This window comes from Vigna angularis, chromosome 1, assembly GCF_016808095.1.
Source record: "Vigna angularis cultivar LongXiaoDou No.4 chromosome 1, ASM1680809v1, whole genome shotgun sequence".
In the NCBI taxonomy this organism is placed as follows: domain Eukaryota; kingdom Viridiplantae; phylum Streptophyta; class Magnoliopsida; order Fabales; family Fabaceae; genus Vigna; species Vigna angularis.
In genome coordinates, this window is record NC_068970.1 from 34,988,582 (window position 1) to 35,008,681 (window position 20,100).

Genomic DNA, 20,100 nt, shown 5'->3' on the forward strand with positions numbered 1-20,100 from the left:
CATATATTCCATTTGGAACACCATAATGTTTTATTCTACATTTATTTGATGTATGACCCTTTTTTCATGTAATAAAAGCATGTAGCAACATTTAGTCTTCTATAAGTAGTTCGTTCTTTTACCCAACCTCTACGTGTTCTATCCGTTCTATTTTTATTTTTATAATTATAATTATAATCATAATAATTATTTTGATTATAATTAGGAACATACTTGATTTTATTTTTATAATTATAATCATGATAATTATAATTATATTTGGGAACATTTTTAATTTTATTACCATAATTATAATTATTTTTAGGAACATGTTTAACAATCTTTTTTTATTTTTAAATTATTACTACTTTTGTTGTTTTATCAAGAGGCTTCTTTTTATTTGAACATAAAATACATTCTTCACTTTTAGTATATTTACCTTTCTCATAATAGAAAATTTTATTTTTCAAATCTTTATTTTCTTTAAGAATATTTTCATAATTTGATTTTAATTCTTTAAATTCCTTTTTTAATTTCTTATGAGCATTATCTAATTTCTCTGATTCAAATAATAATTCCTTATATGTGTCAAGAAATTCACTCTCACTATAATCTGAATTTTAGGAATTGCTATAGATACTTACTTGATTTTCAGAGATGTCATCAGCCATCAAACATATGTTGGCTTACTCATCAGAGTCGCTTAAGCTTGTTGTTGATTCATTATCTTCTTCCCAAGATATATATGCCTTCTTTTTCTTGAAGAATTTCTTTTGGCCTCTTTCTTCACCCTTATTTGGGTTTGGACAATCTGCCTTCATGTGTCCTTTTTCTTTGCAACCATAACAATGATAGTTTGGCGATGATTCCTTGTTTTTCTTCTTCCCATTTTTAAATCTTCTTTTGCCCTTGGACTTCATGAACTTGTTAAATTTCTTAATGAAGAGATCCATATTTTCTTCATCTTCTTCAGAGTCTTCTTCTTCATTAAGATGTTTGCTTTTATCAATCTCAGATTTGAACGCCAGAGTGTTTTTTTGCCTTTCTCTTTATCCTCATTCAATCTCTCGAGATCTAGTTCATGTTCTCTCAACTTACCAAACAATGAAGTCATTAACATAGTGTTGAGATTTTGTGACTCGCTAATGGTAGTCACCTTTGGTTGCCAAGTCTTGTCCAAAAATTTAAGAATTTTTATATTTAATTCATCATTATCAAATGACTTACCTAATCCAATGAGATGATTCACTATATGCGTGAAGCTCTTTTGAACATATACAATAGTTTATCCCTGCTTCATGCGGAACATCTCATACTCTTGGATTAGAGTATTTCTTCTAGCTCTCCTAGCATCATCAGTTCTTTCATGGGTGTCTCTCAGCATCTCCCACATCTCTTGAGCAGTCTTACAGGTTGAGATCCTGTAAAATTCACCAATAGTTAAAGTAGATGATATTATGTTACGAGCTCTTACGTCCTTTTGGGATCTTCTTCTATCATCAACGTTCAACAAACCAAGAGGGGGGTGAATTGGTTTCTTATCACAAATTGTTCTTTTACTAATTTTCTCACGTAATTATAAATTCCTTAAAAAAATTTAAACAAATTAAACGAGTAAGGAAGAGAGAAATATGCATAGGTAATTTTTATCCTGGTTCGGATCCTACATCCAGTTGTTAATCTCAATCAAGAATTAATGTTTCACTAGCACAAACCAAGAAACTTTTACAATCACAAAGAAAATAAACAAGTGGAAGATTAGAACACCTCTCTTGTTACCTTAAGAGATGAAACTCAATTCCCCTATAGCCCACAAGGGATGAATACCCCCTCCGAATGCTTCACGAAGGATGAACACCTCCTTTAAATCTTCACAAAGGATGACAGACTTTCAACTCAGCAACAATAACAACATTCAATCACACTCCTCGTGAAAGTTCTTACTCTATGCCAACACGTCAAGTTCTCAAAGCCACAACACAAGAGTTCATCAAACCCTAGAGCACTTATCACCGCACACTGCAGATAAGAATTTCGAAATATACTTATTTCGTATGTTGCATTTCATATTTTAGAATGAGAGTCCCAATATAATTTATAGAGATCTCACTCAATGATACCTCCAAAAATTTGTTGTCAACTAATTAATGTGTGATAATGAATTATCCAATTATAGTAATTTATTATGCATTTAATGAATGCACAATAGTAAAAAACTTGCTTAAAAATTCTTATAATTGCTCGTGATAATCAATTATGGAAAGTCATAACTTATTCAAAATGCATTTTAGCGCAACCTAAGGCAAACAATACATATAATCAAATATATACCACATCTTATACATAAATCTACTAAATTACAAAAGCTTTAGCACAAGACAAGTCTTCATGAAGATCTTCTTGCAACAAGGACACTTGAGACTTTTTGAGACATCATCAAAACTTCTTCTCTTCAGATTTATGCTAACAATTTTTATTTTACTAAAAGTTAGTGTAGACAAAAAGTCTTACTGCACATGAAAAAAGTAGAATTACTGACAAATAAAATTCGTTAGTAATCACTTAAAATTCATTGAAAAATAAAAATTATTATTAAGTAAAAATTTGTTGGTAGTTATCTATCGATAACACGGTCGTTGATAAATATCAAAATATAATCTTCTTTTTCCTTCTTCTTCTTCTCCTCTTCCTCCTCTTCCTTATGATTTTTCCTAATCATTAATATCATTGTTCTTCCTTATCATCTTCATCCTACCATTTTCCTTCTTCTCCTCTTCCTGCACCACCATCATTGGCCACCATCATCTCCATCACTGCCCCTATAGCCTCCACGGTTGTCATCACCCCACCTCCTCTTCCTCTCCCCTTCCTATTCTTCTTCCTTCTCATCCAATTCCTTCTTCTTCTCTTATTCTCTTCTTCTCACACACTTTGATTAATTTATGAGAAATATTTTATCATATTTAAAAGAAAATTGATGTTATTGATGGATGTACTAATAGAATTATTGATAAATTTTAAGAAAATACAATTATTGACAAATTTAAAAAGATATTACTAATAGATTTTCAAAAATTCAATTGTCTAATGTTTTAAATAAAATATTTATTATGAACAAATTTAGTGATGAATTTTTAAAAAATTTAATTACCAATGAATTTTATTTTGACATAGTCAAAATGTTTTAATATCTATTTTAACGATATTTATGTGTAAAGAATATTGTAAATTACTCATCAATTATATTCAATTATATTAACAAATGTTATCGCCAATTACAAACAACTAATTTTATCAATAAATAAAAACTCTAGTTATTAATTTATGTTACTGAATTTTTTTTATTGAGTGGTCCTTACCAACATATATTTCTATTTATAATTAAAATTTTAAAATTTGTTAGATAATAATTATTTTACGGATAGATTTTTTTTTATGAGATAGTGTTAACATATTGTATAACCTTTGATAATTATTTTAAGTTCTCGATTGGAGTGAAATATATTGAGTCTAATATCATTTCATTTTGACGGGAATATCTTCTAACACCTTGTCCAGACCATTCTTTTTGTAGTTAACATAGTAATAACTAAAGAGAACTTCTACACCGGAAAATAAATAAATAGGAGATAAAATAATGAAATGAAGAACCCAAGATATGCAACGATAATTTTGAAAAGGCAAGAGAAACTTCCATTATCAAATGCGGTTAGCTACCTAACTATAAATACAAAAATAATGAATGAATCATTACATATATAATATAAGTTTTCTCTTTCTTGAACTTTTATACTTTCAATCCTTACTTAAATTTTGATATGGCAAAAGCAGTTTGAAATTCTCAGTGACTTTTAATTTTTTATCTAAGAAATAACAGTTGATCCAAAATCTTTGTTTTAATATTATAAAAATTTAGAAAATAAAATATTAGAGTTGATAGATGTTTTAAAATAATAAGATCAAGTATTATAGAATTTAAAAATAAGTTGATTAGATAAATAGAAGTTCTTAAACTCGTCTCAATATTTTAAAGACTCAATTTCTCTCTAAACATTATTCTCTTGAATTCTTTACCGTCTCTCTAAGAGTTCTAACTCCTCGATCATCTGTTTGATATAAGGAGGTTTCTATACGACAACTATGTCAAAGTCTACCTATCCATCCGATCAGTTTCTGCAAAAGAACAGTTTCAACTCCTTTTTGCTCTTCGTTCTTTATTTGAGTCCATGCTTGAATATTTCACCGTATGTGGAATCTGAACTTTCCTTTTCATTGTTGATCAGAGGTCTTAAAGACTCTCCTTGATCTCTTTTCAGTGTTTCGTATGTGTATTTATCATTCCATGAGTCAGAAGCAACGAGTATGCAATTCTTGATAGAAAAATTGTGAGGTAAAGGAAGCTACTTTAATTCAAGTTTACTTATTAAACAGATTGTAATTCATGAGTTAATGATGATGATGTTCTTAAAGGTACTTTGGTTGTATTATATGTTGTTTGAAATTGTTGAAGATTTTTGAATGGTACTAAGTATATAGGAAAGAAGTGGGTTTTTGGTCTAAAATTAGAGGTTTAAGGGGTGATTTTCTAAATTCCTGGTATAAAGTTAAAATTTGTGGTTTAGAACAGTTTATGTGATCCTTAGTGACTTATTTATGATGAGAATTAATTGGTATTCGATGTAGGAATAATGGTAGTTATTATGGTGAAGTCATAATGGTATTTCAAAGGTGTTTTGGAGGTTCTAATAAGTAAAAGGATAATGAAAATGAATATGGTATGCAATTGCATGTGTAGGTCTGCCTTTGGTGTGATTTACAACTGGTTTGGGTTGAGAGAATGGTATAAAACTGATACAATAGTATTTGATGGTTCATGGGTGAAGTTGACTTGGTTTTTGGCTAGCTTTAGTGGTTTGACATGTGAAATTTTGAATTAGATGTTCTAGACTATTTGTGATGATTAGAAGTCTATTGTTAAGTCCATTAGGATTTGTTCATGCCATTATTTGGAGAATTTGAGTGTTACAAGAGATATAATTGAGTTTCGTATGGTTTAAGGTAGTAAGATGGTTTAAAGTGGTCAATTTGAGTTAGAGGTACGTTTTTTTAGGTTTCTCAGTGTCCATAGGACCTAGGGATCAATTAAAGTTGTGTGGAAATTGTTCAAAGTCATACTAATTGATTATGAAATAGTTTATGTTGAATCGATTATGACACTAACTTAATAAATTAAAACAAACACTTTAGCCTAATCTTTATGACACTACCTTAATTGATTAAACCAAACACTTTAGTCTAATCGATTATGTTAGTGACATAATCGATTAAAATAGGCAGTTTTGCCCTTGTTTTGCTTTATGTGAATTTTGACTTGCCTTAACATGTTTAATTACCAATCTAATCGATTATTACTACTAGTAATGTGAAATTTTGACCAATCTAAACCAAATTCACTTGTACGCATATGATATATGTTTTTCATTGTTCTTTTATGATCCTAAACAATTTTATTATCAATTTCATATGTTGCATGCAAAGTATTATGAGATGATCAAATCGTTAATGAAAGTGGTGTAAAAGCGTTCCAAGGAGGAACTTCTTATGGATGGTTGTCATGTGTTGTAAGTATGAATATAGGAAGCTTAGTCTTGGGGTTCATCCTGACATTTTAATGGTAATCCATTCTCAAGTAGAGAGAGGTGAGGCATGTCGTGAGAATAGTAGAAAGTCCTAGTCTAAGAGCTTTACCTTGGTTAAGGTGAGTGATAACAGACTAACCTTGTGTGGTAGCTTAGGATGGGCCAGCTGTTTCACCACAACAAGTGTACGAACTGTCATAACTTGATATTCATATTAATCTGGATAGTCAAGTCAAAGTATTGTCATGCATAAAGTGTTTGGTTGGTTTGGTGTGATATGTGTATCATGAGTGAAATGTTTAGAATGTTTAAATATATTATGAAATTGTTATTTTGTTAGCTTACCCTTTTTGTTTGTGATTTGCTTATATGTTCTCATGCATTATGTTTAACTATGATTATCCTGTGGGTGTGAGGAGAGGGTGATTAGTTGACTGTGGAAGAAGAATCAACATATATGTAGTCTTCTTATATTTTAGATATGTATATAGTTTTGTTAAGTTGTAATATATATAGAGTTAGTTTTATGGCCATATTAGATGACTGTAAATAATTTTATAATTTTTGTTTTGTTAATTATTCTTGTTTTATTAAATATGTGATAACTGTTTTGGATGTGAGGGGTTGTGCTGGTCCCACGTCACTCTCTACTTGTATTTCGTACGTTTGATCCTCTGTACTCACTCCTCGATCATCTCCTCAGTCCGCTGGTGGGAGACCTGCAAAAGATTCTCTGATGCCAAAGTCAGTTGAGAACTATGGCGTTTTTCTCAGACAGTAGTAAATGTGTAGTAAATGCAACCTATCTACCACTCACCTTGGATCTGTATTTATAGTTTTCGCTATGGGCTTAGGATTAGTGAAAAGTTAATCACGGCCCAATTCAGCCCAATAGCTTTTAACCCCTACTTACCTTAAGCTAAGTTGGTTAGTAGCGCAGTCGGCCGTCCTTGCGTGTCTTATCCTCATGACCGGCCGGTCCTGACGGGTCCGCGGCCTGGGCGGCTGGCTTCGGGCGAGTCTTGATTATGGGCACACGGGCGTCCGCCCTACCATGCATACATTTCCCTACAATAAGTGATTATGGGCATACGAGCGTCCGCCCTACCGTGCCTAACCCTTCCCAACAGTAAGTAGAAGGGTAGTTTCCTGGATCCCATACGGTGATGTGGGCAGCCGGTCCGTTTTAGTGGTCCAATGACGTGGATGTCCTTCCGTACGGCGTCTGGTCCCTACTGGTACAATAACTATTATATAGATTTATATTATATTTTGGAATATTATATGAAGTTGAAGTAGTTCAAATAAATCATGAAATCTATTTTAAAATAAAAAAATATTTAAATACATATATGAGTTAAGGGGTATAATAACATTAACTTGGAAAGAGTTAACCGCAATCTATTGATTGTGAAAGGTAGGAGTGAAAGGCATGCCGCTAGCCAGCAGTTCTGGCGTGCTTTGTACTGCTCTATCTCCATACTATAAAATATTCCATTTTATTCTAAATAACTACATCACACATACCAAATTTCTACCGTACTTTTAATGATAATTTTATAATATGTTATGAGAATTTTTTATTTGAAGTATATATTTAATTTTTTCTCTCTTAATTGTATTTTAAATTTGATAATTACTATCCTACATGTGTAATAGTGAAGAAAAAGAAAAAAACCAAGATAAATTATCCATCCATTACAAATTAATTAGATACTTCTAATTTATCTTTTATTTTTCCATTATATTGTTACATTTTTTATATATTCTTCTTTCACATTTATTTACACGACTTCTGCAATACTTTTTTCATTTAACACAAATTACGCATCGAAAGATAATAATTCATATATTTTATTTTAACATATCAGTTATGATTTTAACTGGTATAAAAAGTAATATCTTTTATATCGTTTGTATTTATACCAGTTTTAAAATTGATATAGGAAATATTTTTTAACCGATATAAAATAATTTCCTACACTAATATGATATCGTAGTTAATGTAACATGACTAGTTTTATTTCTCTTATTAAAAGTATATTAGATAATGAGATTATTTTCTTCTTGATTACTTTCAAGTCATTGATCAAAAGAAATTGTTCCTATCAACACAAGACCATTCTTATTATCTAACCTAGTTAACGAAAAAAAATAAACAACATAAAAGACTTAATTGAAATATATAAAATTTTTAAATATTTAATTAAAAACAAAAATTAATAAAGACTTAATGGAAAAGATTCAAAAATTATGAAAGATTGAAATTTAACTAAACATACAAATTATATTTTTCTAACAATAAAAGAACACATAATAACAATGTGATTTTTCTTATATTATTTAATTTGTTTAGAAATACAAGCTAAAATATTATAAATATAACCATTATGTATAAAAACTTATAATAAATCTCTTTATTTGATATTTTTTTATTATAAAATGTTTAGTGAATGATGGTTTTCAGAATGTAGGGTTGAGGTCAACTTTCAAGAAAGTAGTTTAATGGGTCCCAAAGTTGTCTTTTGCTCCAATCCAAACGTTTGGAGAACACTTGAATTTAACGTTTGACAGTTCAAATATTAATCGTACAGTAAATGCAATCAACTACCTTCTTACCTTAAACCTATGTTTATAGATTTTGGAATGAGTATCTTAATAGAAATAGCCTACTTACAGTCCAATTGGTAGTAATCATATTTTACATTAAGTTGTCCAACATTAGAACTAATTGCTATGACAGTTAACGATAAATTTCGTGACTGTCCAGTCTTGGTGGTATAGTTTGTCCATTCACCTAACTAATAGTTGACCATCAAATATATAGCTAATCAAGCAGTCATACAGTACAATTACAAAATGAATAACATTGATAATTAAAGCAAAATCATAAGACTTAGTTTAGTTTTAATTCTTATATTAAACTAAAATTATATTACCCCAAATCACATAATATTATTTTTAGTTGGAATGATTTTTGAAGAGAGAATGCAACAAAAAAAAATGGAGATTAACATAATAGGTTATACTATGCATCAAACAGTTTAATACAAACAACTTCGAAACTATAAGAAAATTCTTAAATAACAATCAATTTTAGAGACAAAACAATAGTTTCGGGTTATAATGACTAATTTAGATACCAATTTATAAACAAAAAATTTATTAGTATCTAAAATATTTTTTATTATGAATAAAAAATCATAATTAATTTGTGAATTAGATTCTAAATTATTCTTTAAAATTAGCTAGTAAGATTCTGAATACCAAAAGAAATTAGTGTTTAAATTAATTTAGTGTCTAATTTCTTTTATAGTTAATTTAACACTATACCGTCTAATTCACAAATTAATTATAATTTTTTATTTTTGATAGAGATAAATTTAAACACAAATCTTTTTGGTAGCAAAAGTCTTATAGTATATGTTAAAGACCAATTTAGACTCTATTATTTCACAGACAAATTATAATGTTTTATTCATAATAGAGACTCTTTTATATACTTATAATTTTTAGTTTATAAATTGGTATATAAATTAATCACTATAATGGCTAATATTTTTTATCACTAAAATTGATGTTATTTAAATATTTTCAGAAACAAATAATTCAAAAATCACTTTTACAAATAGTAAAATATCATTTTAAAACTGTTGGAGTAAAGATAGGAATCATGGGGGTACAGGAAGAAAAAACCATAGTTGATATTGTGAAGTGCTTAGGCCCAAAAGACCCTAAATTAGGCCGGGGAAACATAAGACCCAATGTGGATGAAGGTTGGCTAGTTTCTTTAGGAAAACAATGCTTCATGTTATTATAATTATTTAAACGGATAAAGTTTATATGTAATTGTGTTTCCAAACAAAACAATTTCTTTTTTTACCTATTCAAATGTTTATCGATTTTATTCACTTTTCTTTTATCACATTAATCAGTGTCATAGAAAAAAAAAATAGAGAGAATGTGAAAGGTGATGTGTTGAATGTGAAAGATGATGAGAAGATGAAAACGTATTTTTATGTTCATGTTTGGAAGATGCTAAGGTAGATTCTTGCTGAATGAATTACACATAAACTATTGCAATACATTATATTTTTGTTAATTTAAGTTTTTACAATTTTAGAATTATTAATAAATTACATACTACTAATTTCTCACGGTTTGAATAAAAAATCTGAGAAAATCGTAATCCCTTAACATAATTAGGGTTACCTGATAATAGTTTGTGTTGGAGTTACAAAGAATATAAAACGTGTAAATTACTGTTGGAACGTTATATGATTATATTTAATAAATTGTTTGTCACACTATTCATGTTCAATAAATTGTTTATTACACCATTAATGTTCGCTAAACTGTTTGTTACACCATTAAAATTCACTATAAAATAAACATTTCATTTATGAAATTATTAATGAGTATGAAACACAAATTAATTCAAAAGTTCATACCAGGTATTATTATATTTCTTTGACATATCAGCTATGTCCCCATCTAATATTATTCAATATATTGTATTAAAATATTTCGGAAAGTAAAATCATGCATTTATTTTTTCAAAATATGTGCTGTAACATCAATGATTAAAGTTATCCAAAATGTAACTTTTAAACTCAATGATTAAAAATACCAATAATCCATGATTCATTCTTAGATTCATGATTTGTTAGGTATTTTATCTCAAGTCATGACATTGAAAGTATTTTCTAATCATAAATAAAATATATGTATAGATCTAATTTCTTTTTTCTAGAAAAAAAGGAAGAGTTTAAGAAATCAGTAAACAAAATCTTTGAAAAGGTGATCTCATTGTAGAATAAAGTTTCAAATAAGATACTTACAAAATAAGATACTTACTGTTTCGACTGGATCCGGGCGGACCATGCTAAAACACACGAACTTACTGTTGATGGCGGACGAGCGGACGTCGAAGATGAACGAACGGGCGACCGATCCGGACGCTGGAGCCGGGCGGATGATGGCAAATGCAGGAGCCGGGCGGATGAGCGATCACGAACGTCGAAAACGGGCGGACACTTTCAACTGGATCCCACGAACCGAAGCAAGCTTCACTGGCGGGCGATACCAAGATGGACGATCGCTCTGTGCTCCAAACCGGGCGGACGTCCTCCAATCCGGACGCTCGCTCTCTGCACCAAGCTGGACGGGCGTCCTCCCCTCCAGGCGGATGATCCTTTGCTTTCAACTCCAAGCTGGGCGGGCGTCCTCCCTTTCCTTAGCGCTGCTCCACCCTCCCAGTGGGGAGGGGCCGGGTACCTGCTAAAGGCACTCCGACGCTCAAGTCAGTAATATGACAGGGCGTTGAATAATGCATGCATGTGTTGCGTTCTAAGCAATCTGTCCAGAAATCATACCTGAGACCTTTATTTATACTGATCGTAATGGGCTTTTACCTTTTGGGGGCCTGGAAACGGCCCAATAATACCTTAATCTTCATTAAGGACTTAATGTGCCATTAGCATTTAGCCGTGTAATCAGCGAAGTGCGTCGGTTGGGAATGATGGTCGGTCAGGGATGTTACCCTAGGTGGGCGTCCAGCTCTTGGCCGGACGATCCTTTGCTTGGGCGGACGTCCAATCCTTGGGCGGACGTCCAGCTCTTGGGCGGACGTCCAGTCCTTGGGCGAACGTCCTACTTCTTGGGCGAACGTCCAGCTCTTGGGCGGACGTTCCACATTGGGCGGACGCTCCACATTGGGCGGACGCTCCACATTGGGCGGACGCTCCACATTGGGCGGACGCTCCACATTGGCGGACGCTCCACTTTGGGCGGATGTTCCACTTTGGGCGGACGTTCCACATTGGCGGACGTTCCACATTGGGCGGACGTTCCACTTTGGGCGGACGTTCCACTTTGGGCGGACGTTCCACATTGGGCGGACGTTCCACTTTGGGCGGACATGCCAACCTTGGGCGGACGTCCACCTCTCAGATGGTTTGGCCGCTCGTTCGGTCCTGATTCCTGGGCGGACGTCCTTGGACGGTCGTCCGGTTTCTAAGGACGGACAGTCCAGACTATTTGACGGACGTCCGGATTACTGGACGGACGTGTCTTATGCCGGGAGGACCTATCAGTACACTTACAAAATAAAGTTTCAAATAAGATACTTACAAAATAAAATCCTCTAAATATAGGTATATAAACATTTATGTGTAGGATAGTGATACAATTATTCTTTCCAATAAATCACAAATCCAGTTCATTCCAAAATTCATTTTCACATTTTTTTTACACGCATGCTTATTTATTAGGATTAGTTTCATTTTTTTGAAAAAAAATATATTCCTATAGATATTTACATATGTACGTTGTAAATCTAAAGATAATTTGTCCTTTGTATCAAAATATGTCATTACCACTTTAAACAATGTAATAAATATAATATATACTTCATTTCCTAAATCTTACTTCATTCTCCAATTCTATAATTTCGTCAAGAAAATTAAAATTGTTTCTTGTTTTTTAAAGATTACTCCAATATATTTATTAATTCAAGTATGACATTTAATTACAATAAAAAAACAACTCCTCCACAGCAAAAAAATATGAATAATTAAAAAAGAATCATGATGCTCTTTAAATTATTTTAATATTTCAATAAAAAATAATCAATATTTTTCACATCTTTATTCAAAGTATATATTATAAAGAAGTATTTATAAATTGTGAAACAAAATGTTACAAATACTCTATTCCAAAAAAAAAACTAATAATTTGGATGAATGAAGATAACTAAAACTAAATGGAATGGAATAAAACATTATAAAAAAAATTTAACTCAACATCCCATCTACAATTTTGACATGAGTTCTTAATACTATTATCATCATCTTCTGTATCCATTATTTTCCAAGAATGACACTTCTTCATACTCCAACCATTGCATTGTCTCTCAGAACATAAACGGGTTGGATTGCGTACCAGTGTTCCATAAGGTTTTTTCCATATGTTACCCAACAAAGTTATTACTTTATTTCTACACCTTACAACACAGTTGACATTTTTCAAAAATTGCATATACTCAACTCCTTCTTTTCTTAAATCATTATCATATGAACATAATAAGATCAAACCATATACATATTTTGCTTCAAGATGACCCTTTTTTGCAGCCATTTTCAAGTCTTTAATGCCTTTTTCAACATTTCCATTATATCTAATTATTTCTCTCTATCCTTCTCTATACAAAGCTTCAATATTTCCACCCTCCTTACAACTTTGCATGAAAATATCAAATGCCCTTACTTTCTCTTTACATGACCATGAAAGCAATGAAAACTTTTCTAAAGAAATTTGTTGCCACATATAATTGTCTTTTGAGGCATGCAAAAAATCTCTACAACATACTTTCATGTTATAATGATCAATGCAAGATTCAGAACTTACCTTTGCAACCACATTAACCAATAAGTCAGTGGGAAGTGATTTGATTGGAAACAAAATAGATTTGTTATATTCACTGCATTGTTTTTTGTTGTCTTTCCAAACTGATTCTTCCATTACAATCAAATGAGCAGACTCGTTGCTTTCATGACGTCGCCTATTGTTAGAATGTGTCTTCTTCATCACTTTTGAAGTTGTCATGTTTACTTGAAATTCAAATTCAAATTTTTGAAGATTCAAAATAAAAAAATTATACTATAGTGAATGATGAAACATTATTAGTTGTATATATAGAAGATTTATATGAAATATTTTGTATATTAATAAATATATACTAAATATACATTTTTATTGATTTTTTTATATGATTATAATACTCTAATATAATAATTATGAGTGTGATGGTTTGAAAAAGAAGATAAATGCTTATTACAAATAAGAGAGGATATGAATATTATTTTGTCAAACATAAAGAAAATATTATTTGATTTAAAAGTAAGCTAACGGTTTATTTTAAAACGAGTAAAGATGTGAAAAGATATAAATTCTATATGTATAACACTAGCCAAAATAATAGATAGTGATATCTATTTAATCTTATTTACCAAATTAATCTTTTTTATAATATTTATCTTATTAGTTCTAAAAATAATAAATAGATAATGTAATATATTTTAACCCATTTACCACGTTCATCTATATCAATATCATGTTATTAATTCTGAATATAATAAATCTTTTTGTGTACTTTTTTTTCCAATTAATATTTTATTACATTTATTTTATTGATTTTAAATATGATAAATTAATATTTTATTTTATGTTATTTTGTTTCCCTGTCTATATTATCTTATTTGTCGATTTAATTTTATAAATATTATGTTTTGATTCAAACAAAAAATAAATAAATATTTCTAAGTATTTTTCGATTATGTACTCATTTAGTTTTAATTATTTATTTACTCTGAGTATGAAAAATAGATAATTTATCTTTTTGGTCAATTTAATACTTTTTCCACATAAATAAGTTTTGTGATTTTTTATTTTATTACCGATTTAGTATTTTATTAATATATATTTTATCGAATCTGAATACAATAAATGGATATTTGTCCTATTATTGAATTTAATCTTATTAATTGTGAGGATGATTAACATTTCTAGCAATATATTTTATCTAATTTATCAGTTTAATCTTTTATCAATATTATCTCACCAATATTTGAAAGTGAGAAATGAGTGTTTCTATTAATTTTATAATATTTATTATTTAATATTTAATATTTTATCGTTGATGATGATAATTTTATTATACTATTAGATTGTATATTTTTTTTATTCTATCTTATTTAAGAGGTTAACTTAAATATTTATTTTAATTTTAATTATAAGTATTATATTATTTTTGTATGTGACATGTAATGAACGGAATGTTAAAGAAATTATATATATAATGTAACTTATATGAAAGAGGAAAAAAACAATACTTGTGTGAAATAATGACGTATAAAGTTATTTTAAACGAATAATTAGTTTTTTTTTATATTTTTTTATTGCTGCATAAATAATAGAATATTAACTTTGAGACCAAAATATGAAAAATTAAGAGTTATCAACGGTAAACTAAAAATATGTAATAAATATAAAATTTTATCATGTAATATTTTTTAAAAATAAAATTTAAATCATATTATTTTTTAATATATATGTATGTATATATATATATATATATATATATATATATATATATATATATATATATATATATATATTCTTAATTTTAATTATGTCTTATTTGAAATGAACATATATATTTTATTTTATATATATTTATTTATCATATGAAAATAGAATAATTAAACATATTATTTATTCTACAAAACAAATCACTCTAAATGTAGATGGTTTGTGTTTTTCATCTCCGTAAGTTATTTTATTATCACGTTTTACTTTTATTTTTTTCCTTCTTTCGTTCCCTCTTTTAATGTCATGAATAGATATATTTCATTTTAAAATTTTAATGGTGACTTAAAAATATTATTAAATATACATGATCAAAGTTCCCGCCACTGTAACATTTTTTATTTTTTTTTTCTTCATTTGGGATTTAACAAAATGTTTTAATTCAGTTAATAATTTTGTTCAATCCATTTGTAAATTCTTTGTCTCCCACGTCTGTATTTACATAGCGTTTTGGTTGATAATTTAATAAATTTATCTATTTTTCTTAATAATCTTGTTCTTGTACAGGGGATTCATAATTTATACGAGTTTTCTTTTATTTCTCAATTCTGATTCTTTCTTCTCCATTAGTTTATCTTTATGGTGCTTTTGTATCTCATGTCACAGGTTTTTGCACTAAAGTAGGCAAATATGCCTTCTTTATTACCAAAATAGGCAAAATTTGACCCAAAGTAAAGTCGTGGGGGCCAAAATGACTTCAAAGGAAGAAGTCGTGCCCCCCTGCACGACTTCACACTGTGCATAGCTACAGTGTTGAAGTCGTGCACCCCAAAAATGACTTCTGGGTCCTGTAATCGATTACATTGATTTGGTAATCGATTACAGAGTGTTGAAATCGTGACCCCTTGCAGGATTGGAAATGTGTAGGCAGAAAACGTACGGGTAATCGATTACGACATTTCGGTAATCGATTACCAGGTTGGTTGTGTAGCAAGAAGCACTCTGGTAATCGATTACAGGGTTTGTGTAATCGATTACCAGTGTGTTTTTGATTGGTTTATGAAAATGATTTTGCATTTTACATATGTTATGTATTGGTTATGTTATAGGAAAAGAGAAAATAAATATTAATAAGAAATATTAATAGTAATATATCAGTCATCGATTTGATTACAATTGGGTAAGATTAAGAAATAACTAATGACGAAAAGGACAATTTCCCCTATGATGACCTTCGTTGCGGCAGTAAGAGCATTTTTTTGGCTTATCTGGATTGGATTGATCCATTTCATTATGAAGCCTATTTGTAGATGGTCTTCTGGATGCCTTGCGTCGCATTTTAGGATCTGGTATGAAGTTTGGACCTGTATACACAGACCAATAATCTTGATTTTGGATTGGGTGAAATTGTACTTCGTATGCCTTGAAAATGTTGTTAAGACTGTACACTGGATCGATTACTTGGGTTAGTGGGATATGCAAAAATGCACAAACAACAATGACATGATGACATGGGAGACGAGTAGCCTGGAAGTGTCCACAATCACACCACCATTCATTTAGGCTGACCTTGTAGGAAAGTGGAACAGGGCGGTAGTGGTGAGGTGTTGAAATTTCCTGAACATCAAATTCAGAATTTTCACGGTTGTAGCGATGAACATGACAAAATGCGGATTGTTGTTGATTTTTCCTAATGATGTCGGCGATTTGTTCAGGATATTGGTGTCCTGCTTGTAGCATGCAGTTCGTCTTTAATCCGCGTTCAACAAACCATGATTGTGTCCTCTCAAATGTTGTTCTGATGAGAGCACATATTGGTAATGAACGTGCTCCCTTTAAAATGGAGTTGGTGCACTCAGCAAGATTAGTCGTCATATGTCCATATCTTCTCCCTCCATCAAAAGCCTGAGACCATTTTTGTAGTGGGATTTTATCTATCCATTCAACTTGTTGTGGGTATTGGTTTCTCAATGCAACAAGTTTTGCCGTGACAGTTGGTTGCTTGACCTCGTAAGCTGTAATGATGTAATAAATAAATAAATTAAAGAATAATGTTAACAAAATTATAAAAGTATAAGTGTTTGAAGAATGTTTGTAGTAGTACCTAAATTGATGAATTATTTTTTGAGGTCGTGATTTTTGAATTTGTTGTTGAAGTTGGATGCTAGATGACGTATGCAATACACAGAGTTCAAACCATCTTGTTCCCAACCAACTTCTTTTGATCTTAAGGCGGATAGTATACCCTTTCCTCTGTCAGTGATGATGCAAATATTTTGTTGATGGCAAACATGTTCTCGAAGTAGTTGAAAGAACCATATCAAGGCCTCCTTTGTCTCACATTTTTCAATTGCAAAGGCCAATGGGAAAAGATTTCTATTGCCATCTTGACCTATGGCGGTGAGTAAAGTTCCATGAGATTTACCCGTTAGAAATGTACCATCAACTTGGAGAATGTGTTTACAATATTTGAATCCTTTTATGCAAGGACCGAAAGACCAGAAAACTCTTTCCATAATATAACATTGTAAAATTGTACCTGGGTTTGGTTCCTTGACGGCATGCAACCACCTCGGCATGTGGTTATAAGAGTCCTCCCAGTCTCCAAACTCCATAGCAAGAGCCTTCTGTTTAGCGATCCAAGCTTTTCTGTATGACACATAATATCCGAATCGACCCTTAATATCTGCAATCAAACTCTTGATTGGAATGGATGGGTTTATCCGGATTGAATTTGATATGATCACGGCAATGTGAGTACTATCAAGATTTGTATGATCTTGAGATAGTATTGTTGAGAAACACGAATGTTGTCCGTCTATATTTTTGATTTCCCAATATTTACGGACTTTGCTATAAGTCGCCCTCAGACGCCATTGACAACCGTTGTGATATTCCAGACAACGAATAACATAAATGTTGGGTTTGGACTCAACGACGGTGTATTTGTAACCGTTGGTTATGTGATAATGTTTGATTGCAAGAATAGTTTCCTCCTTTGACTGGAACTGCATACCTTGATTCAACTCTAGAACAAGATGTGTAGATGATTGTGTGATGTGGTCGTCGTTGTTGTTGTCATCTTCGAGTATGTTGTCTAATTCATCATCGGTGATGAAGTCATCAACGTTATCCAATATTAAAGGTTGTTCATCGATCAACTACGATGATGAAGATGCTGGTAAGTTCCTTGATGCCATATTTGAATAAATGTTGGGAAAAGTTTGTAAGATTGGAGAAGTAGGAGAGCTCTTGGACATGTAGTTTGGATGTGAAGATGGAGTTGTTATAGAACGTATAAACGTTCATGAATATAGTGGGTGTTACGGTCTAAAATAGGAAGTACTAAACAATAATATAGCACTGTGAATATAGCACTGTGACTATAGCACTGTCATATATATATATATATATATATATATATATATATATATATATATATATATATATATATATATATATATATATATATATAGACTTCCATGCAATTATAAGCTATGTATAGTATTACATTTATTTCATTTCGTATAAAGTGATTTGCAGTGTCCTCTCATATAAGCTTTTCTCCACTCGTTTTTTAAGTACTTATTGAGAAAATAATTTGTTTAATTGTTGTTAACAAATAAATAATGTAGAATTTATATTTATAATAATAATATAGTTTATAAATAATTAAAATTTAAAATACATAAATTATACAAATAGAATTTTAAAAAAAATCAAAAAAGGGAAGTTGTGGGGAGGGGGCACGACTTCAATAGGTGAAGTCGTGTACCCCCTACATGACTTCAATGGTTGAAGTCTTGTAGGGGGTACACGACTTCACCTATTGAAGTCGTGCCCCCCCACCCCCCACAACTTCCCTTTTTTGATTTTTTTTAAAATTTTTTTTTTCTAAACTCTAATAAAATGCTTAAATAATGGATAATATTTTTACAATTCATAAAAATTGATTACATACATTTAATAATATTCATTAGAAATTTTTAAATGGTATTTATGGATGCATCAATATTATGTGGTACGTGACAAGAGATTGTACACATGCATTGTCCACATTTGTCTTTGACCACCAATAATGCTATTCAACTTTGGTCTTCAACTTTGCTATTCAACTTTCCTATTCATGTTCCTATTCATTTGCATGCCTACATTTAGTGCAGATTTTACTTTCAATGCTACTACTATTCAATCACATGCCTCTCTTTTTTTTTTTTGCAGGTTTGAAGATTCTTTGAAGAACACTCATTACAACTTATATGAATTGTCATTTCCATGTCCTCATTCATGTGACTTTGAAGATTCTTGGGCATCAATGCTTGAACTTAAATTGGTGGAGGGTGCATTTCATTTCTCCCACCGTGTTCTGAGTTCCAATAGCCAAACCCCTTAACCATTGTCTTTGCTTTCATATCCCACTTGTCTACCCATTTCAATTGTGAGTTTCAATACCCAAAGTACTTCTCCTTTCTCATTGCTTTAATAACCCACTTTCACCCACAAAATTTAATATGGCTTCTGCCCGTCAACTTCCCGTTGATATGTACCTTCTATGTCTACAAGATAAACACATCGTGAATTCTATTTGGGAAGGCAATGAGCGACTCATTTGCCCTCGAAGACATGCAATTTGGATAGCAAAGCATGTCCACGAAATTGATGAAAGAATAAAGAATATTCTACAAGTAGCAAGGTTTATCCATATTTTGCAAGCATCAAGTATGGAGATAAATCACCAGCTAGTCACTGCTTTGGTTGAGAGGTGGAGAGTCGAGACTCATACTTTCCACTTGCCTCTTGGTGAAAGTACGATTACATTGGAAGACGTTGCATTACAATTGGGGCTTCCTATTGAAGGACATGTGGTGATTGGCATCAGTAATGGTCCACTAACAGTTTTTTGTCATCAACTACTAGGAGATGTTCCTCCTGAGAATTGTGTAAGGGGCAACAGAATCAAGTTGTCATGGTTGAATAACACTTTTCGTCAATTGCCTCATGATGCAACCGAACAGGTTATTGAACAATACGCTAGAGCGTATATGTTGATCATAATTGGCAGTGTCATGATGCTAGATACATCTGCAAGCATGGTGCATTTGATGTAGCTTCCCCTATTGGCGGACCTGCAGAACGTTTCACAGTATAGTTGGGGATCTGCCACGCTTTCCTGCTTGTATCGTGTCCTTGATCATGGGACTAGGGTTGACCAAGAGAATATCGGAGGGTGCATGATCTTGTTACAATGTTGGGCATGGGAAAGAATAACATGTCTTTCACCAGAATTACTTGATGTCACAGAACACGACATATCTTTTGGTGCAGTTTTTCCACTTGCGAAAAGATGGTGTCGCACAAAACAATCAATATTCCAGGACACTACAACTGTCAAACA

General features: G+C 31.1%; 1 protein-coding gene across 1 annotated transcript; it reads right to left on the reverse strand.

Moving 5' to 3' along the window:
• Nucleotides 1-16,822: 16,822 nt before the first annotated feature.
• Nucleotides 16,823-17,719, reverse strand: LOC128194931 (uncharacterized). The gene has a single exon (XM_052871485.1). It carries the CDS (start codon nucleotides 17,717-17,719, stop codon nucleotides 16,823-16,825), a length of 897 nt encoding a protein of 298 aa, XP_052727445.1.
• Between the last annotated feature and the right edge of the window lie 2,381 nt (nucleotides 17,720-20,100).

Bases quoted from the DNA above. Each gene is read 5' to 3' on its own strand.
- LOC128194931 (XM_052871485.1), bottom strand. From the start codon at position 17,719: ATGCAGTTCCAGTCAAAGGAGGAAACTATTCTTGCAATCAAACATTAT.